Source organism: Maylandia zebra, linkage group LG3 (assembly GCF_041146795.1).
Source record: "Maylandia zebra isolate NMK-2024a linkage group LG3, Mzebra_GT3a, whole genome shotgun sequence".
Taxonomy (NCBI): Eukaryota; Metazoa; Chordata; class Actinopteri; order Cichliformes; family Cichlidae; genus Maylandia; species Maylandia zebra.
This window is the reverse complement of record NC_135169.1, coordinates 42,735,428-42,755,070: the sequence shown is the minus strand read 5'-3', so window position 1 is coordinate 42,755,070 and position 19,643 is coordinate 42,735,428. Positions and strand designations below refer to the sequence as shown.

The window sequence follows — 19,643 nt, the reverse complement described above, 5'->3', positions numbered from 1 at the left end:
ACAGACTTCTAGAGGATTAGATGTCTTTTTGCAATCACAGTACTCGGTCTTTACACAGACTGCTGGTTTAAGGCAATTCAACATTGGCTTAATTGTTCCAATCTGGGAGCTACGCCAGTGTTTTATACAGTCTATGGTTGAAAGGCGATTTAATCTTTGCAGACTCCCATGTTAAAATGACCAACAAAAATAAACAAGTTTACAGCCTGATACAAGAAACAGTCAGTCTCCTCAGCTCGTTTCAAGGGGTTGAAATCTTCTTTTTAAACGGTGTTTAGCGTGACGTCACACCTATTAAATAGTTCCATATATATTGGTGGAGATGTTCGTGGACAAATGTGTTATTAGGGCCTCAGATTTCAACAAATACAGTCAGATAAGTTTTTTAATTAAATTCACAGCTAGTGTTCAAAACAATAATTAATAAGTTTTTCCTCTTTTTTTTTTTTTTAATAAACTTAAAGCCTTTCCAGTTCAGTGAACATATTACAAAAGTTTATTCACCTGCAAAATGCAACACACAAATAACACCAAAGATACCAATTACCAGTATCCACTGAACACCATCACAGTAACTGTGATGATAAGCATGGCATTCGTAGCCAGCGCACCTCAATTCATCTATTCTTCAAGTAATCGGCTAATTGAGTAATTAACCACAGGGTGAATAGATTTAAATCTAATTTGAAAAGGACACAGACTTTCTTTTTGCGAGGCCGTTGCTTTATGAACTGTATCTAGGAGCAAGAAACACAATAAGAGCCAGTGAAAAACTCTTTCACAGAGATACCCAATTAGTGGAAGCTGGAGGACAGCGTTGGAGAGCAATTATCTCAGGTTACGAGCCTCGTGAGACAGCTCTGAGAATCAGCTCTGCGTGACTGTATCGTAAACCTCTACTTTACCATTTGTCTTTTATTAAACCCACACAGTAACTGTTTAAATCCACAGCGGGGACCAACTTAAAAGGAGCCTTGTAGTTGTAGTCCCATTTCTAAGGACGTCCTCACTCTCTCTTGCAATCAAGCTAAGTATACTTCAAAGGAGCGCTGGTCTGTTTTCAATTGTTGTAAAGTTCCTGTGAAAGTGATTTATTGAAACAAAAACACTCAAAAGGAGCTTTATTAAATATTAGTTGCACAAAACTTATTTATTGACACCAATTTTTTTAAATTGTATGTACTCAGAGAAAAATACTTCATTGCAGTCTGTTGGTGCTTTAATGCCACCAAGTTCCCACCTGATCCCAACTTTTCAGAAATTCCAAACTTTGGGATACATAAATTATATTTTGTCTATCAGATATGATAGATGATCATGATGCAGCACTTCTAATCACACCATCATCGTTAGAAAGGTTTAATTTTTTTCCTCACCAACAGAGAATGTATTGATTCATCCTGACAACGATGTATCATTGTTAAATCATTGTTAAAAGTTTATTGATTTGACTAAAATTACAATCCAAATTGTTTTCTTTGATGTTTTAAAATGCCCACATGTTGATTCCTTAGTTGTTTTCATTAGAGCTACACATATTTGTCTTATGCCCCAAAATAAGATAATTAAATGAAACTCATAATTCTCATTTCCATCGCCTCACTTTTATTCTTAGGCTCTACTAGAGTAGCTTTGCATGAACAACATTCTTGTTGGTGCAGCCCCTCAGCTCACCAAATTTCTTTTGACTGCCTTCTCAATTGTAAACAGAAGCTTTACAAACTGCAGTTGGGATATCTGATTATGGATGGTCATATCAGGCCGGCCTGCCCTGAGCCTGGTTCTGCTGGAGGTTTCTTCCTGTTAAAAGGGAGTTTTTCCTTCCCACTGTTGCCAAAGTGCTTGCTCATAGGGGGTCATATGATTGTTGGGTTTTTCTCTGTATGTGTTATTGTAGGATCGACCTTACAATAGAAAGCATCTTAAGGTGACTGTTGTTGTGATTTGACACTGTATTAAAAATTAAACTGAATATCAGGTTTGTGTATATGCAAAGCCAAGTCACAAGCATGAACTCATTATGTAAAATTGAAAGAAAAAAAAATGACGGAAAATAAAAAATGTTGACCTTTTAAAACCTACATGACTACTGAATTCTTCGACAGTTTTATGCAGACTTAACTCTTGACTTGAAATATTCAAACTGCAGCATATGCATTAGGTGTTAATGGAATTTTTACACAACAAGAAATTAATATATTTCGAAAAAGGTCAACACAACTCTGAAATCCTAGTGATTCATAGCTTCATAGGCTGGTTATCACTATAGAAACACCCCCAAGACAGTAAATCCTCCAAACAATGGCAGTCAATATCTCTCAAGAAAATAAAAAGGCTAACCTAAGCTGCTCCTGACCTGATAGAGGACCTCTACGAGCATCACCAGAGGCAGCAATCCAATGCAGCTATTGTATAAAACCACACAGGCTGATGGCACAACATAAGTAACCATCTCATCAGTAGACTAAACGTTCTAATATTCACAATAAACTGTGCTCCTGAGAATACGATATTGCCTGAATGGATGACCACCACGAGTGTAATTACTATCAAAATTAAGCGTTCCCAGTTTTCACAGGAAAATTAATATACAATATGTTTTTAGAAGTCCATTTAGGGAGCCAGAGACAGCGATTTCACCTGAAGCTAATGGAAAACACACCGTGTGTGGGAGGACTCCAGCTGACCTTTTGGAAAGCTATCGCTTGCTGCTGAAGAAAACAGCGGGGCGATGCGGTGATGTTAAGAGTTCAATCGGTGGCCAAAAAGACCCGATGTGATGGTCACTGTGAACTGCGGCTGTCTCATGTGTGCAACCCCGGACGCCACTGGTCAGAGCAAATCAAACGGTAACACTACAGCAGCTCACTCCTCCAGCTCAGTGCTCTGCTTTATCGCAGCAAACACACAATCCACCCATCACTCTGTTCCAGTACACCTACAGACGTGCTTTGCCTCCCTCCCTCTTGTCATACAACACACAAAAAAGAGGTGAGAAACACAGCCCACATAAGAAGAGCAGGTGGGAGTACATTATCTGGAGTGAGAAACAATTCGTTCTGGCCATCTACTGCTTGTGTGCTAAAGTGATCTCCCTGAGTAGCAGCATATCAGCGGGCAGCAGTTATTGAGTGGGTGGCGGGCATTACACAACCTGGCTTCAGAACCTACACAAGCCACTCCAAAGGGCGCGCTCATTGAGCGAGTGAAATCCACTGTGATACAGACTGTGTCAGATCGTGTTTTGATTGAGATTGGATGATAACAATACCCCCGGTTTTAGCCCGCATTTATGAAAAACGCAATCTGTTCTAAACATCAATTTGAATGCAATATTGTGAAAGCTGCCATTAAAGTAAAGCAGCAAAACTAAATATTGAACATATTATATATATTTCAGTCAGATTTAGATTCATTTTGTCTGGATATAATACAAATAGTTCCCAACTATTAAAAAACATAACCCTTCACATCCATATCCATGGAGATTTGCTAATAATGGATTTTTTCTTGACAGTATTGACAAATATTATCAATGATGACCTCAGAAATCAAAGAAAGAAAAAAACCAAACCCTGAAAATGTCAATATTAATTTACTTCACATAGGGGGAAAAACAAAACACCTTTCCATGATCGGATTAGCCCCGACCAAAAGATCAGACAAAACTGTGGCTCCAAAACAGTCATCCCCACTGGATGACAGAGCAGGCTTTGGGGTGACCTTTGTAATGGTCTCACCACGATGGAAATAAATGTCCTAATCAAAACACATTCAAAAATAAATTACAGCTGACCCGTGTCAGAAGGACCCTTGTTTATACAATGTTTCTTCAAGCGGCTATCAGGATTGAGCTGAGGAGGACATCGAGGAATTCCAGCCTATGATTGAGTAGATCTTACAATGAAATGCACAGCATGGTTTCCCACACATATATTCTACATGGGCAGGTGATGTATACCACTGGCTTTGTAATTTACGTCTTTAGTGGATGAATTAGTGGAGGTTCAGTCACTGCTAATTAACTAGTTCTTTTCTTTACTGCGTTTCCTACTGGCGGGCTGTTTAAGCTGCTACTGAAGCAGTCCTTAATGTCATTAAGCTGTCTCAGGTCTCCCAGGATCAGACTGATGCCAACTGCACTATCCTAAACTGGAGTCGGCCAGAGTAATCCCTGTTTTATGCCGAGATCCAAAGCTGCACAGCAAAGCAGGGACTATTGTGACCAGCTGCAGTTCAAGCATTCACTGGATGAGGAACTTCTGCTTTCCTCCTCCATTTAGAGGGTGGAATCTTACCAAAGCCCAGTATATGTATATCAGTACATATTGAAACCTCAGCCATACTTCTTTAACTCTGTCTCCAGACCACTGAACCTAAGCTGCCCCTCTGTTGCTCATTTGCAATAAACATATGAGCAGCTTCATCTCTGCTCGGCCTCCCGTCTTTTTGTCAGTGCCACAATCTCCTAACCATACATCATAGCAGGTCTCACTACCCCGACACTCATCTCCACCCGCTCCACCCCTTGTACTCTCTTCACCTCTCTCGTGCACTGTTCGTTACTTTGGATAGCTGACACATATTTAAACTCCTCCAACTTCACCTTCCCACCTGTCTTCCTGTCATTCACACACATGTATTCTGTCTTGCCTACACTGACTACACAATAAATTCTCTTTTCAATTTAAAAGCATTGGAGTGCACCCAATACCTACTACTGCCATAAATACTATGCAGCTCTCTGGGAAACACTGCACTGCATGGCTTGCAGTAAACTTGTAGGATTGCTAATCTACAAAGAAAATATCTTCTAATTGTTTTTCGTGTTTACATTGGCTGTCACATTTTACAAAATAAAGCAGGGCCCATACGTACAAATACCATACATGCTATCCACCTTGCTCTAATGTCCATACAAGTGCATTTCTCATTATAAGACTGTTGCATAAGAACCTATTGGAAATATTCAACAACCTTGTAATGCTGCACAGAGCAAACACTTCACATTATGCGCATAAAACTGCCACTCTCACCAGGGTCTAGGAGGAGGCTTTTTAAGCTCTATACAGGAAATTCCACAACCAAGGTCTTAATATTTCCTGACCAACTATGCTTTGCAGATTTCTCGAATTTATTTCTAATCTTATCAAACACGAACAGCTAAAGGAAGATGCAGGGAAACTTAGAACATTTTATACTCAGCTATGTAGTGTTACATCAACACACAACAAAAAGAATTAAAAGATCATTTGTTCAAGGAAACCATGACAGAGCCCCTGCGCAAAGTGGAGCTCACACACTGCAAATGTGTATGAATAGTTTAAAAGCTGGCTGTTGCCTGGTGATGTGGCTGTAGGAGCTCTATTGATGGGTGACTTGTGTGAAGGCCATGAGAGCAGCTTGTACTCAGTACACTAAGCCAGCACCGTTCATCACACACACACACCCCTCCCTTTCATGAAATACCCCACCTGCCATCTGGCCCAACAAGGAAGTAACTATGAGAGAGAGAGGTAGCTGACATGTCGTGGTGCTTTGCATCCATGATAAATATTTACATACTAATTCACTGACCATGTGTCATGTTGGAATTGGGAGGCCTGCTAACGCGGAGAGAGGCAGAGAGAAACAGCTCCTGACCGTGACACAGACAGTCAAAACATGGCAGGCAGAGAGGGAATGGGAGCAAAAACAAAGAAATGCTTATAGCAAACAGGAGTGCGCACGGAGAGGGAAACACAGCAGGCGCATGAGTACGCGCAACAGAGAAATCCTTGTCCAAGCCTACTGAGTGGGAGAGGGGTTGAGGCAGGGGTGTTGAGTGGGAGGGAAAGAACCGGTTCATCGCTGCACTCGTGTACACAAGTGCACCGAACGCGCACCACTCCTCGGGATCTGTGGCTTGCACACGGAGGAGAAGCTGTCCACTGTTTCCATGTAACACAACAAAGAGAGGAGGCTTTCCTGGCAAATCCCTTATTTGAAGTGCTGTAAAATCTGAAACCAAAACATGTTAACTTGCACCAGATTTTAAAAAGGCGACTTGACCGGGGAAGGTCACCACTGGAGCATGTTTACACACAGGAATCCACCCTGCGATCAGATTAAGCCAGAAAATCGAATAAGGTTTATCCATGCTAGTTATCCAATTTGTCCCAGCACCACATTTTGTGTTTTTTGTTTTTAAACACCTAGAGCGTCAGATTTAAAATGGGTTAGGGTTAACCCCTAACCCTCTAACCCCTATTTAGACGCCCAGAGAATGAACTTGTGTTTAATTTTCACAAACAGCTGAATATGCACTTAGTTAGTTTTAGCTCAAACTGGAGGAATCTAGCTGTGTTCAACAACACATCTGTTAACCTTACAGCTCTCAGGTGCCTGCAAACACAAAGACAGACGTGGAAAACATGCAGTCTGTTTGCATCTTTTTGTTTACCTCAACTCTCTCGAACAGCAAGGGTTATCATAACGGTCTACATCCATTAAGACAAAACAATGAACAGCTTTTAAAAAAAAAGGGGGTATTTGCATTTATGAATTTAAGTAAGTGCCATGCCTGCTAAATATGAACACAGGCCTCTCTGGATGATATTGTGGGAATGATCTCACATTAGGAAATGTTTGGTTGCCATAGATCCTATGAGTGTGTCTCTGCCTCTGATTACGACAACATCAAAGAAGCCTCATCAGAAAGTCTAATGGAGGAACAGGGCATTTGTGCATATGCATCAGCGAACCTCCCGCAGCAGCGTGTGACGGGGGTGAATGAGCTAAGCTTCAGTTACTAGCAGCTTTGAATGTAAAAGCTGTTAGCTAAACCAAGCAAATGAAATGAAAATGACATTTTTTCAAAACTACAATGACTAATAAGCGATTTTAAAACAACAACGATCGATGTGTCATACTACCTCTCTCCAAAGTTAGCAGATGTTTTCAATAACGTCCCTCTGCATTGCTTTGAGACTCAGCCTAGTAACTGAATGCAACACTGCTCGTTAGCTTTGCCAAATTGGATGAACTGAAGCAGTGTTTCTTAAAAATACACTGCTCTAGTTATCGGCATGGCCCGCGTGTGGCTTGGTAAAACAGTGACTCAGTTAATTAGGAAAATTAAGTTTTATACTGCTGTAAACATTCAGCTCTCTCTTCCATTGTGTCGGTTTGATTTTAAAATCTTGTATCTGTATATTGTTTATACCTGCAAATAAATAAAACAAACAGTTATTGTAGGTTACTGTGAGCTGCCGTTTGTTTGGGAAGGTGGAATACTTGGAATACACAGTGCGAAACATGCTGGGAAGTGTCTGTAAGTGAATCATCATCTGTTGTTTGTTAAGGTAAATGATGATGAATGAGTCTGTTTCTTCTTATAGTTGTGGGCCGGTTCTAAGGTTTGCATTTTAGATATATGGAGCCTAAAAAAGACAAGAGAAAAAGTAAAAAGAAAAATGAATGTAGGTCATGATATGCAGGATTTTGTGGAATAAAGAGTATATGAGTGGTGTCCACCCAAGTGTTCCCTCTTGGAAAGGCTGTAGTTTGTGAGTCTAGACAAGCAGTTGCGTTTCGTCATTTCTGATCATCAATTAATCAATGATTCCCTTTTAAATTTCTATAAGTGCACAGTGACATCTTTGCATTAGACTATGAATATAAATCCTGAAAGTTTTGCAGACAAAAATAAATAGCTCAACAAATCTTCCATTATTGTCTAAAAATTATAACCCAAAAGACAAACTGGTGAGCCTTCTTCAGTAAATCTGCTGTTTCAAAAGATGTTGAAATGTGTTGCACACAACATAGCACACACCCATTTCAGTGCTGGCACAACCTACCTTGCCCACAGGTTAACTTTCACATGCACAATGTCGTTTTGCATTATTTACGTGACAGTCATGTCTTACTTTTCACTGTGCTTGGTTACAACTTCCTGTCACTTTTGCAGCAGTAGAGAACAAATGAGTGACATACACCCTGGTGTCCAGTTTGGTAAAGTCGTAGGGCTGCAGCACTGGCTAGTTGCGGGTGACTGCATACAATCTTAGATGCATCAGCTGACTACTGAATAATTACTCTGACTACTATTTCTGGAGTGAAACAAAATTATTCACTTTTTATTGGTCGATTACTGGTTTGCAGTAACACATGCAGTATTTGAACCCTGACCTGTCACAGGAGCCTCAATGTCCAGCAGGTTCTTCTCTGAACGCAAGATTGCGGCGCCCTCTCCTATGAGCCTGAGCGCCACCGCCTCATCCACACGGCCCTCCTTGGTTAGGTGAGCTTTCAGCACGTCCACTTTGGGCTTCCCATCGCTGTCAAACACCTCTTTAGCTGTCAGTCGGTGACTGGGGGGGAAGGGGACAGCTGCAAGGGTTTAAAAAAAAAAGTAGAAGAAGAAAATCATTAGAACTGATGTACTTTCATACCACGTTTACAGTGCTTTAATACACTTTTCATTGACAAAAGGCTTACAGCAATACACAGTTATTTCCACATCACTGAGAAAACTGCATTTAAGCTGTTTGATTAGAAGGTACTTTGTACCAGGGGATCGACTCCCTGCAGGAGAGGGAGTTTGCGCTCACTCCCATGCTTCCAGCCCACCCTCTGAGACAATTTACCTGATTGCTGCTATGATCTGTGAGTCATTCAATTTTCAATATTTATTACAGACACACACATTTTCTAGTTTACTTGGCAATATTCACGAGAAAAGAGACTGTATATTAAAAACGAGGCAGAGAACCAACACATCTTTATTTTATTAACATTAAAAGCTTGTGCTGCGAGGACAGAAACACCAGTGTATGCGGATGTGTGACGTGTAACCAACTCCATACTTCAGTGTGCTCTCTTTTATTGTGTTCGATTGAAACAACAGAGATATCATCTTCAGCCTGACAAGCATTTACTTATTTCTCAGCAACAGTTATTTATTTATTTTTAAAGAGTAAAATTGGGTTTATTCCTCAGAGTCTTGCAGCCACTGTGGAAATCAGACAATATCCAAATCCTCAACAAATCTCTGTAACTGTCAATTTCCATAATTAGTGGCTTATGAGGGATAGCTTTTCAGAGTAATTCAATGTTCCCCAGTAATTTGGAATCCTACTGATGCACTCGCAAGCTGCAATGCTATTTGCATGCATTTTAAATCAAAACAGGGATTTGCAGTCTAGGTCTAGTCTTCTTTTATTAAAAACGCTCTTCAAACTGGACTTCATATTATTGCGATGTTAGTAGCCTAATGCTTTTATTAAATGAAAGCTAAACATATTACTTACAATAAATGTACAAAATTACAGTTTTTTTCCTCCCCGCTTTTTTCCTTTTGCTCAATCGAACTGCTTCTAAGAGTTTAAAACATACATCATGCTCTTAGTCAGACTTCACATACAGCTTACAGGTGACTAATCCACAAAACCAGAAGAAAATACTGCTGAGCTAGTGTCTGTGTTTGTTGTATACATGTGTGGTGTGTACGTGTATTCCAGCATCCATCCTTCCTGAAGGTGACATCAGCGGTAATCAGGCCAGCACTTTATCTGTGTCACAGTGAGCTTTAGCAACAGATGACATTTGGGATCTCAGCTCCAGTTTCTAATGGGTCTATGTGGAAATTACAAATTTACTGGACTTGCACAGTTGCATCCTGGGTATTTTCAGCAATGCTATGTGTGTAAAAATGTAAAATCAGCAGGGTGAAAGAGACAGGATGTACAATTTCTGATAACTCACAACGCCACTTTAAAAATAGTAGTAAATTCAGAGGGGCACAACCCTGTGAGAGGGCGAATGTAAGAGTATTGTTTCTAATTGAAAAGATTCAGAGAAGGTTTAAATGTTTAGATATGGTTTGGTCTTGTCGCATCCACATATACATGTTAAAACTACACATGCATTTAACTCTTTCGTCTCATAACATCTGACGATCTCTCCTGGACCCCTAATTGACAACTTTTGACACCTGGGTATAGATCAATAAAGACATGGTTTGACGACCATTGGAATAGTTTCTGGGGTTTTCTGAGAGTAGCTGCAAGGAACGAGACAATCCTCACCAGCTACTGATGCAAATCCAGTCATTTCGGTCTATAAGCTAGCCTGAAACAGGAGGAGGCTCAGCTCAGAGCTTCAAGGTTTACTACTAGTAAGCTTTAACTCTTAACTAGTAAACAGCCAAACTGTTTTGGGGTATGATTAATCAGAATTTTAAATTGTTTTCAAAAATCATGGACAGTTCATCGTCACAATTCAAGAGCCAGCATTTGTGACGGCATGAGGGCATATTCGTTCACAAAGCATGGATATCTTGCACATCTGTGATGGCATCATCGACGTTTAACAATAAATACAGGTTTTCAGCAACATATGCAGACAAAGGAAGGTCTTCCCTATTTCAGCAAGACAACACCAAAGCACATCCAGCATGTTTAATGCCAGCATGGCTCCATCTAAACTGGCATGTTTGCAGTACAGACCTGCCAGCATTGGAAAGTATGATGGCAGGAAAATACCGCAAAGGAGGTCGGACCTATTGCAGATTAAATCCGACACGAAGGATTGGGAAACGTTTTGTTTATTTTGAGTTAACACTTAAGAGGGCTGCTATAGGATGAGGTCATGCACCGCGGCCGTAAACACGTCCACGTCCTTCCTTATAAAAAAGGATCCTGCAATGATGGGACAACATTCGATGTGCTGTCTTTGTACTCATTTCAATGCGTTCCATTTTTATTCACTTTTTTAAAGGCGTCCCAACTTGCTTTTAGAAACACGAGCTATAAAAGCCCCCCAAAAAAGAGAAGCTGAAAGCTGTTTCTGATATCTGAAAGTTATAATTATGATGCTGGCAAGCTACACGGAAATAAGCTTTGTTCTACCTACCTGGCAATTATTTTCCCCATAAATGCTATTTTGAGAATCTGCGTGACATAACACAAGTTTTCCAACATCAAACATTTTAATGCAACTCATTCAGTTTCCTTTGTAAATTCAAACACGTAAAACCAAAATGTCTGAAGGAGGTGGATACCACAAAGTCACATTAAGCCAAATAAATAGTTACGATGCTTGAAATAAATCTTGAATAATACAATACGATGTCTTTGCTCAGGTGTCAGGGGCATTTAGAGATTCCCCCATCTGAGAGTGATTTACCAGAGCCCCAGGTGTGAGCACCTGCTACGCAACTCTAGCCTTACTGCTTTTTGACTCCATGGTGCAGAAAGCACAGCCCCTTGAGTTGTTGAACAAATTGAGTGTTTACATTCATGTGAAGTGTTCTGAACTTGATAGAGGGCATTTTTCAACTGAGCAGCAAGCTTTTAAAAATGACAGCTAGGCCACGAATCTGCGACATGATTAGCTCTCAGATAATGATTGAGAAGCAGCACGAAAAAGAGTTTTTTTATTTGAAAAGTGCTACAAAATTTAAACATCACACCCCGAAATTCTTTCGGATGTCAAATTTCATACACAGGTACACGTTTTCAACTTAGATTTCAGGTAAATACAGAAAAACCTTTTACTTATAGCTGCCAATGTGACAACTTCTTATGCAAACTCTGTAAATTAAAGCCAGAAAAAGACAAAAGAATGACCAAAGCTGGCTTTCATGTTGGAGGGATACTTTTGGGGAATGAACCGCAGACTATAAGGATTAGGTGCTTTAATTGGCTAAACGTAATCCAACTGTCAAATGGGAGTAGAAAGTAAGGTGCTTAAATTATTTTCCTAATCCCACGCTGTTAGCCAATTAGGCAATGCAGGTAAACTCCACAGGCTGTTTGCCACAACTGCGCTGCTGTTGAATTTGAACTGCATAAGAGGAAACAGAGCCATTTTTCTTTTTTCATTTGTCCAGGAAAAAAGAAAAACACTCTGATTATGAGGAATGACAGTTAGCGGCAGGACAAAGCCATAAATCATTCATGCGCAGAGTGACGTACGAAATCTGTGTAACAACATACCTGACGGTAAACATATTGAGCTTATGAGGAAACTACATGGGAAAACCCTGTACCTACCAGCTGCAATAGTTATTTGGTTCCTGTAGATAATAATTAATAGTAAGCCTGTCAGTGAAAGAAGTAGAACCCCCGACCCCCACCCCAAAATAACCAGTAACTGATGCAGTAACAATGGCAACCGGTGAGTTGATTTACAGACATTTTTGAGACTGATAGTCCTCAAACAGTGTAGCCACTGTGAATGTCGTGAGTGATCCCACTTCCCGCCGAAGTGACAGAACATGACGCACTCTAAAATCCAAACACCAAAGACATTATTCTGGAATAAAAATACGCTGTGTGAAAGCTGCAGGTGCTGGCATGCTAGCAGCCTCTTAACACATCACCCTTCCATTTCCTACAGTCGTGACAATGGAAACACTGTGAACTTTCCCCTTGTGGAATTTCTAACAGCTCCCTTATTAACAAGAGTAACACCCACATCTGCCAAAACACTACATGGCACGTTGCAATGATCAGTTCCACACTCTTAAGAAGAATGTGTTACTCCCATTTCTTTAGGACATGATTTTCAGACACTGTTCATCTGATGCACATTTTTCATCTTAAAAACGGCCCAGCACTTCTTCTTTTGCCCTCCACTTGTCCAGTATCCTCAAGTTTTTTCAAAAACATGAAATGAGACATCCCAGGTTTTTGGGATTCCCAACATTTTACGGCAACCAAATTGTTATCTGTGACATTTTTCGTAGATTCAGCTAAAGAAACTGGAACAAACGATACGATTTGAAATCCCACTTGTGTGTGAAGTAAAACAGTTTTATTTTACTATTTCCAAATCTTTATATATCCAGTAGCGGTGTGCATTTTTTAGTATGAGCACACTTTTTGCCAAATGCAACGGTCTGATTGGTCAGATCTATTTATTTGGAAATATCGAGCTGATTTAAAAATTAATTTGAAAAAAATTGTAAAATAAAAACAATTACATTATGAACAGGTGACAAAAAATATTTGTAACGCATCCGGTGTGTAAAAGCATTAAGTCTGGCTCCTTGGAACCTAAACACAGAAATGAGGAGGGTCTCGAGGCTTTTGCACAGCAACGTATTAAAAAAAAAAAATTAAATTGTCTAAAAAATAAATAAATAAAAAACAACTCCATAAAGAAATACATTAAAAAAAAATCTAACATTTATTGTTCTTTCATGAAAAAGAAACAAGAATAAATAATGGTGTCAGATATTGCATTATATAATCATTATTTGAAGTAATTGGCTATTCCAAGTCTAAAAGAACCACACGGCAAAAATCTCTCTGATCCTTTTCCTCCCAAACCCAGCCTTCATCAGCGGTATCGGGGCTTTCCCCAGACAGCAGCTGTTGATTGTTGCAAATAATCTTGTGCATCTATTCTTCTTTTCTTACAATGCTTTATAGCCGTGAGAGCATAAACTGACCTGCGGCGATGTGCCTGAAACCCAAGTATGAGTCAGAAATGGTCTCCATTAGCCGTTCACTTTTGCCTTCATTAATTTTAACATTTCTCTGTTCTCTTCTGTTATGTAACAGGGAAATTGCACTGCAGCCTCAAATCTGGCATGAGAAAGAAAGGATGAGAGAGCGAGAGAGAGTCAGGTTTTATTTTTAATTTAAAAAATATAAAACACAAAAAGAAATCTGGAGTCCAACTTCACTTTCCATGGTAATTTGTCTCAGATTAGTATTATAGTTTCCAAGCTAGCCGTTCATCAGGCATTTCATTGTAAGCCTAATAGACCTCTAAATGACTGAAGTGTGTATAAAATAAATTTAAAACTACAGTCAGGTTCACACAAACTGTATGATTTCATGTACCTCGGGTTTTAAAGTCATCCAGCTTTAGATCGTCGACCCCCGCAGCCACCTTCGTGCATGCAGCAATCATGATATAACTACACACCGCATAGCAGACATGCAGGTGTGAATTTTGAGAAAATCGGCACCACGGGGTGCAGTGCAGCATAAACTGCTGAGAAGCAGTGTGGGAAGATAGGCAGCTGGAAATTGTGAGGTTGGTGTAGTTCACCGCTAAGGCAGTCTTTTGGAGGAATGAGACAGCGGGAGGTGCGCAGTCATACGCTGTTGGACAGATCAGCTTAATTGGAGAAAGAGAGACAGACTGTTGCAGAGCTCACCAACCCCTGACTCCGTTTAATGAAGGACATGGAGTGCGACCGTTAGTCTGGACTGATCCGGCAGCTCAGGTCGCTACAATTGGTGCGCATCAATTTCCTTTTGGCCCCGGCAGCTTTGTGAAAGGTGTGTGCTAAACCTGCAAACAGACGTAACGACGATCACGTTCGGTCTTCTTTCAGAGCGATTTCTGCAAATCAGAAAACTGCTGAGGCTGCTCACACAATGCAGTCATTTGATATCCAACTTGTGCCACTTAGAGACACCAACTGAACGATAAAAAAAACATAAACTAAAGTCATTTTCAAACACAAACTGAACAATTTCAAACAATTTTCTTTCTCACATGTATTCACATGCTACTGGGAGTACTTTGTGTGTGTTAGGTGAGGGGAGGACAGAGCAAGCAGGAGGCAGCACACACGATGCTCTGAGGAAAAGGCCACTTTCACTCAGTGCACATGAGAAAATGGCTTAAGTTTAGCTGATGCAGAAAATCATGCAGCATAAGCCATTACCTACTACCTCTGTTGGACAAAAAAAATATAAAGCTGGCACAGTCTGAGCTGGACTGGGATGGAGGCCAACGATCAGCCATTTATAAAAGCAAAAAAATCCATTAAAACCATAAAGACGCAGCAGACTGGTGGTAAAGAATCCCAGCAACCTGTGAGAAATTCTTCCAATTCCACGTCCACAACCACTTTGGCATAGCACAGCATCTTACCAGCCGATGCTAAACTGAACCCCACAGAAACAGCTGACATGGCACGATGCAGCAACGGCCCTCCCCGAGTGTGGGCGAGACTTGGGTTGTCATTTCCCACATCAAACCATCCGGGCCCCTTCCACCAGACAAGCCACAGCACCGGCATTTTCCCCTCCCTTAAGACTCAGTGGAAATCTCAGCATGACAAAAGAGAGCCAAGTCAGAACAAAGATTCAGGAAACTGTTTGTGAGTGCAACAGAAGGTCAGTTCATACAAAGTATAGAATAACAGAGTTCATTTGACTGCACAGCCAGACGTTATTATGCAAAAGGCGGTGCGGTGTCGGATCTAAAGCGCGATACCGATCTATAACTTTGCTTCCTTACCCGCACAAAGCAGCACTGACTACTTGCCAGATCCATTTGCCTTTTTGAATGACGGTACAGTGCTCTTTATCCTGAGGCAAGGTAAATAGCTGCCAGCGCGAGCAAGATCTCTGTGTAATGCATCAAGTGGAAACTCACTATCTGATCAAATGGTACATAAATACCAGCACCAGGTAAGACACAAAACCAAAGTGGAGTGCAGCAGTATGTTTAAAAAAGAAAAACAAAACAGAAATGCATCCAGCTGCACAACGTGAGATCACGCTTTGAATGCTACACTGCAGTTGCAATATCTGCATTTGAGATTAACCTGCTATCGACAGTGCAGATTTTTTGGTTTGTTACTATCCCCCAGTTGGAAGCCTGTTAGTGATGAAGGATCCACTGCGCGTCTTGTATGCATAGAGGACGACTGCCAAGTGTTGAAGGGGCACAGAGTGTGCAACTCACTCTCCACTGATAGTCAGGGTTTGTTAATTAAATTACGTAACAACACTGAATTAGAGTGGGGTAGGAGTCCAGGATGAACAGAATGCATGAGCTTCTGTAGGCGGTAGGAAACAAAGGACATACTGTACAGCAGAAAACACCTCAACTTCACGTCATTTAGAAGCTGTTTTATTACTCCGTTATTACACAGTTCGGCCCATTCGGAAGCTGGTTAACAGACATGCATACTGCACAAAGATTGAGACCCTGATTTACTAACAACAAAGAACTGCAGCACTTTAAGCACACCACAAATTACTTGCGCAAGGTGAGAAATGATCTACAATAACCCATCTTTCGCACACAGGTTGCAGTGTGATGTCTGCAAGTCACAGATGAGACTGCTGTATTTAACAGCTCCGTGTCTCTGTAACCCACCTGTAAAGCCTAAGACACAGTAAATCAATAATTCATAAGTCTGCGCTCCTAAGATTCGATATCTTTTATTAAGCTAACACAACATAGATTTTAGCTGCAGAATGACCCAAATGTCAGTCCACAGTAATAATGGAGTATATATTTTTTTATTACAAAAAGGATTTCAAAAAGAATATTAAATCGGCTACTGGCAAGAAATATAAGGACATAATGACACTTGGCTGATCTAGGTAGCCTTTTAAAAATTCCTTAATGGAATCTGCTGCTATGTGGGTGATGAGAAGTTTCTAGACTGCAATTCTTCTTTTCTTACCAAAACATGGTCGTTTATCAGCTGCTTATGCTGAAAACTGCAAAAACTAAATCCAGAAGCCGGATATTTATACGCCGGTCGACTTTATCTACTACCACTATATTATAAATCTTAATATGATGCTATATAAAGATCATGTAATGTTAGAACTCTGTTCAGTGAGGACTTTAGAAGGCCCGTGGGCTTCAGGGTTAACGGTGGTGGAAAGTGGTGTGAACCTCTTTGCTACGTATGGCTATGAACCCAGGCGAAACACAACATTTAGCACAGCATAGCTTTGAAGTTCAATGATACAAGTCTGCTGATTATATCTGTGTGTCATTATGGAGGTGTAGGCGTTACTTTTGGTTGGCTGAGGCAGGAAGGAGAGCAGGGCCAATAGCGCTCACTTTCCCAGAGAGGGAGAGTACGAGAAAGAGAAGCTGCATCAGATAAAATACTATACAGACCCATGCAACAACAAGAGGTGGGTGGGGCAAGCAGAGCAGTCAACAAAAACTCAGGGGGCTGGCATCTCATCCCATGGAGATCGCCCAGCAGGTATTAAAGATTTCTAATGTTAACAAATGAGCAATGACTCCATTAAATTAATAATTTGGACTCCCGTACTGCTTAATGTGTCCCCTGCAATTAATAACACATTTCCGAACATTAGCAAAATGGTGTCTTTGCTTCCCTCAATTCATTCATTTAAATTAACAGCAGGTCAGCAGAATTAGGAGAAATTACACACAACTGTGTATAGAGTCCAGTCAGGGAGGAAAAGCACTCAAACTGTGCCTCGTTACAAACAGGTCCTGGAGCTGTGATCTTACTGCATTTAAATTAACATTAATTTCATGCGTTAATATGACCACTTTTCGCTGGTCATCCGTGGCGCACAAAAGCCACGGTTTGATCAATTTAAAAATAAACTGGGGCTGATTAGCAGCAATCTAAATCGAGCTCTTTGTTAAGTCGAGTCTGAACGCAGCAAGCAGACATGTCATGTTTTGGCTCTATTTTATCTTTGCATAACAAGCTTTTAAATCAACGAGATTATCCCGTACACATCTACTTCTCTTTCCTTCAGTCAGTAGCTACAGCATGGAGGTCAGTGTCATAACCAACCAAAGCTGCAAAGACCCCAACTTTGTGCTTTATTGCTTCCAGGGTGCCATTACTGCACTTTAAAGTGCTGCTGACCATCATCATCTGCTGCAGAGAAAAGAGCTTTTAAATCGCGTCGACAAACAGGAGAGATATTAGATAAAAGTGAGTAAAGGGGTTGCCAGGGAAACAGTGCTGTAGAGTCTCGGTATTAATCTTTCATCCATCAAAATATTGGCTTAAAAATGAATTGCTGGCAGCATGTTACGTTCTCCACAGAGTCGATAAAGCTCTGGAAATTATATATATATATTCATGCTTAAAAATGACATGCTAGAAAAATGCGGCGAACACAAACAGGAGCGCGACGGTGGATCTGACGGCCGTTCAATGCAGTGGCATGTTTGTCCATCTGCACAGGAGGTCTCATCAGCGACAGTTATCGAGGTATGCTCATTATTAAGACAGGTTGTGTACTAATAAGCCGGCCACACACCCCAAACCTGCATTCGTCCTGCCATTTCTGTCAGGGTTATCAAAGACCATCCAGCTCTGACAGAAAATAGCCCTGAGCAGTGTTTTAGAGACCTGGGCAACAGCGAAGTCCGCATGAGTGACAAGTGAACGTTGGTCCTGCTGTCGCCTCAACAGGTTTTAGATGAGAAATGCAGAAAACATTTGCAGAAGTAGGTGATCAAAATGCACCGGTACTCAGACAGCACTTAGTCAGCCTAAGTCTCTGATTAATTAGTGAGGTTAGGGCTGGAGCGTGGGAGGCTGACGTGGGTGAATGTAGGGGTGGATGTATATATATATATATATATATATATGCATGTAAGGATGGATAGAAAGGAGCAGGCAGTAGATACTGAGATGGGGTGGGGGATGGGGGTCAACAGGCAGTTTGAGGGATCTCCTACTGCAGCTTTTTTTGGTAGTGGTTGGGTGTGTGGTAAGCCGTCAGTGGAGCAGTGGATCAATGACACAGTGAGAGGCCACCAGGGATCTAGATCATGGCTGGAAAATGACTTCAGTTATTTGGAGCTGGACTGGGGGAAGGGCATGAGTCAGGGAGAGTGAAAGATAAGTCAATGAAATAACAATGGATGAAAAAAAAGAAAAAGGAGAAAAGAGCATTTGCCAATCTTTAAAAAAAAATCTATTCACCAAGTCACAGTCCAATAATGGGAGGTCCCTGTGTATTTGCACAATTTATTACCTACAGTAAATTATGAGCCGCACCCTGATAAAACAGTTCAACGTCTAGAAAGCTATACAGTCACAGTGAAAGAGCCAGCATTAAGCCAAGGGCCCAGGTGTAAGTAAAATGCTTTTAACACTTCTTACAGGGAATCTGAACATCATGGTTTTTGCTACAAGTATTATATCGGACAATATATTTAGAAATGTATTTTTTTATTTTGTCCTTGGTCTTCCTCCCTCTACCTTGGGATTTACATAATCGTATCAGATTATTTTGAACATCAAGCTAGAGCAGGATCTGCATAAACGTCTAATTTTTACATTTTCCAACTCATTTTTTTGAGTGATGTACTTAAGTTATTTATTTTTGATTCAAAACTTCTTGTTTCTGTTCAAATGTTCACATTTTGTAATCGTACGGTGTATATAATTACATTCATGTGTGTATTAGCAGGTAAATCCTACTTTTTTTTGCAATCACAACTAATCACAGCAATGACCTGTTTTTTTTAATTTGATAAGAAACCTACTGAGACAAATGTACTCAAATTTGAAAAATTTAAATCAAACTGCAGAGTTGTTCTTTATTTTAATAACACAATGTGCCTTTCTGTGCTGACATGGGGCTCAACATCAAGCCAGCAACCCACTGCACGCATGGACTCACTAATCTAACACGAAGGTAAATAAAACTTAACCTAAGCAACCCATATATCTTTAAACACAGCACATCTCAGTATGCCAGAAGTTGCTTAACATTAAGTTTGCTACTACAATCCTGCATAATGTAACATTATAACAGCCTATAGCACATAAATATGAGATTGTGTTGTGCTTTTATTCCAGGAGAGCACCTTGGTCCTGTGCTCCGTAGATAAAAGTCAAACTCCAAGGCGTTACAGCTCTTCCCATTTGAAAT

General features: G+C 40.5%; 1 protein-coding gene across 4 annotated transcripts in view; it reads right to left on the bottom strand.

The window, feature by feature from the left end:
• The window catches only part of LOC101465092 (protein phosphatase 3 catalytic subunit alpha), a 66,277-nt gene that overhangs the window by 31,418 nt on the left and 15,216 nt on the right, over positions 1-19,643 (bottom strand). For all 4 annotated transcript variants that reach the window (XM_012919977.4, XM_012919979.4, XM_004554363.4 and 1 more), the window contains exon 2: positions 8,173-8,373. In XM_012919977.4, the coding sequence (XP_012775431.1) occupies positions 8,173-8,373 (201 nt within the window). The remainder of the gene's footprint in view (positions 1-8,172; positions 8,374-19,643) is intronic.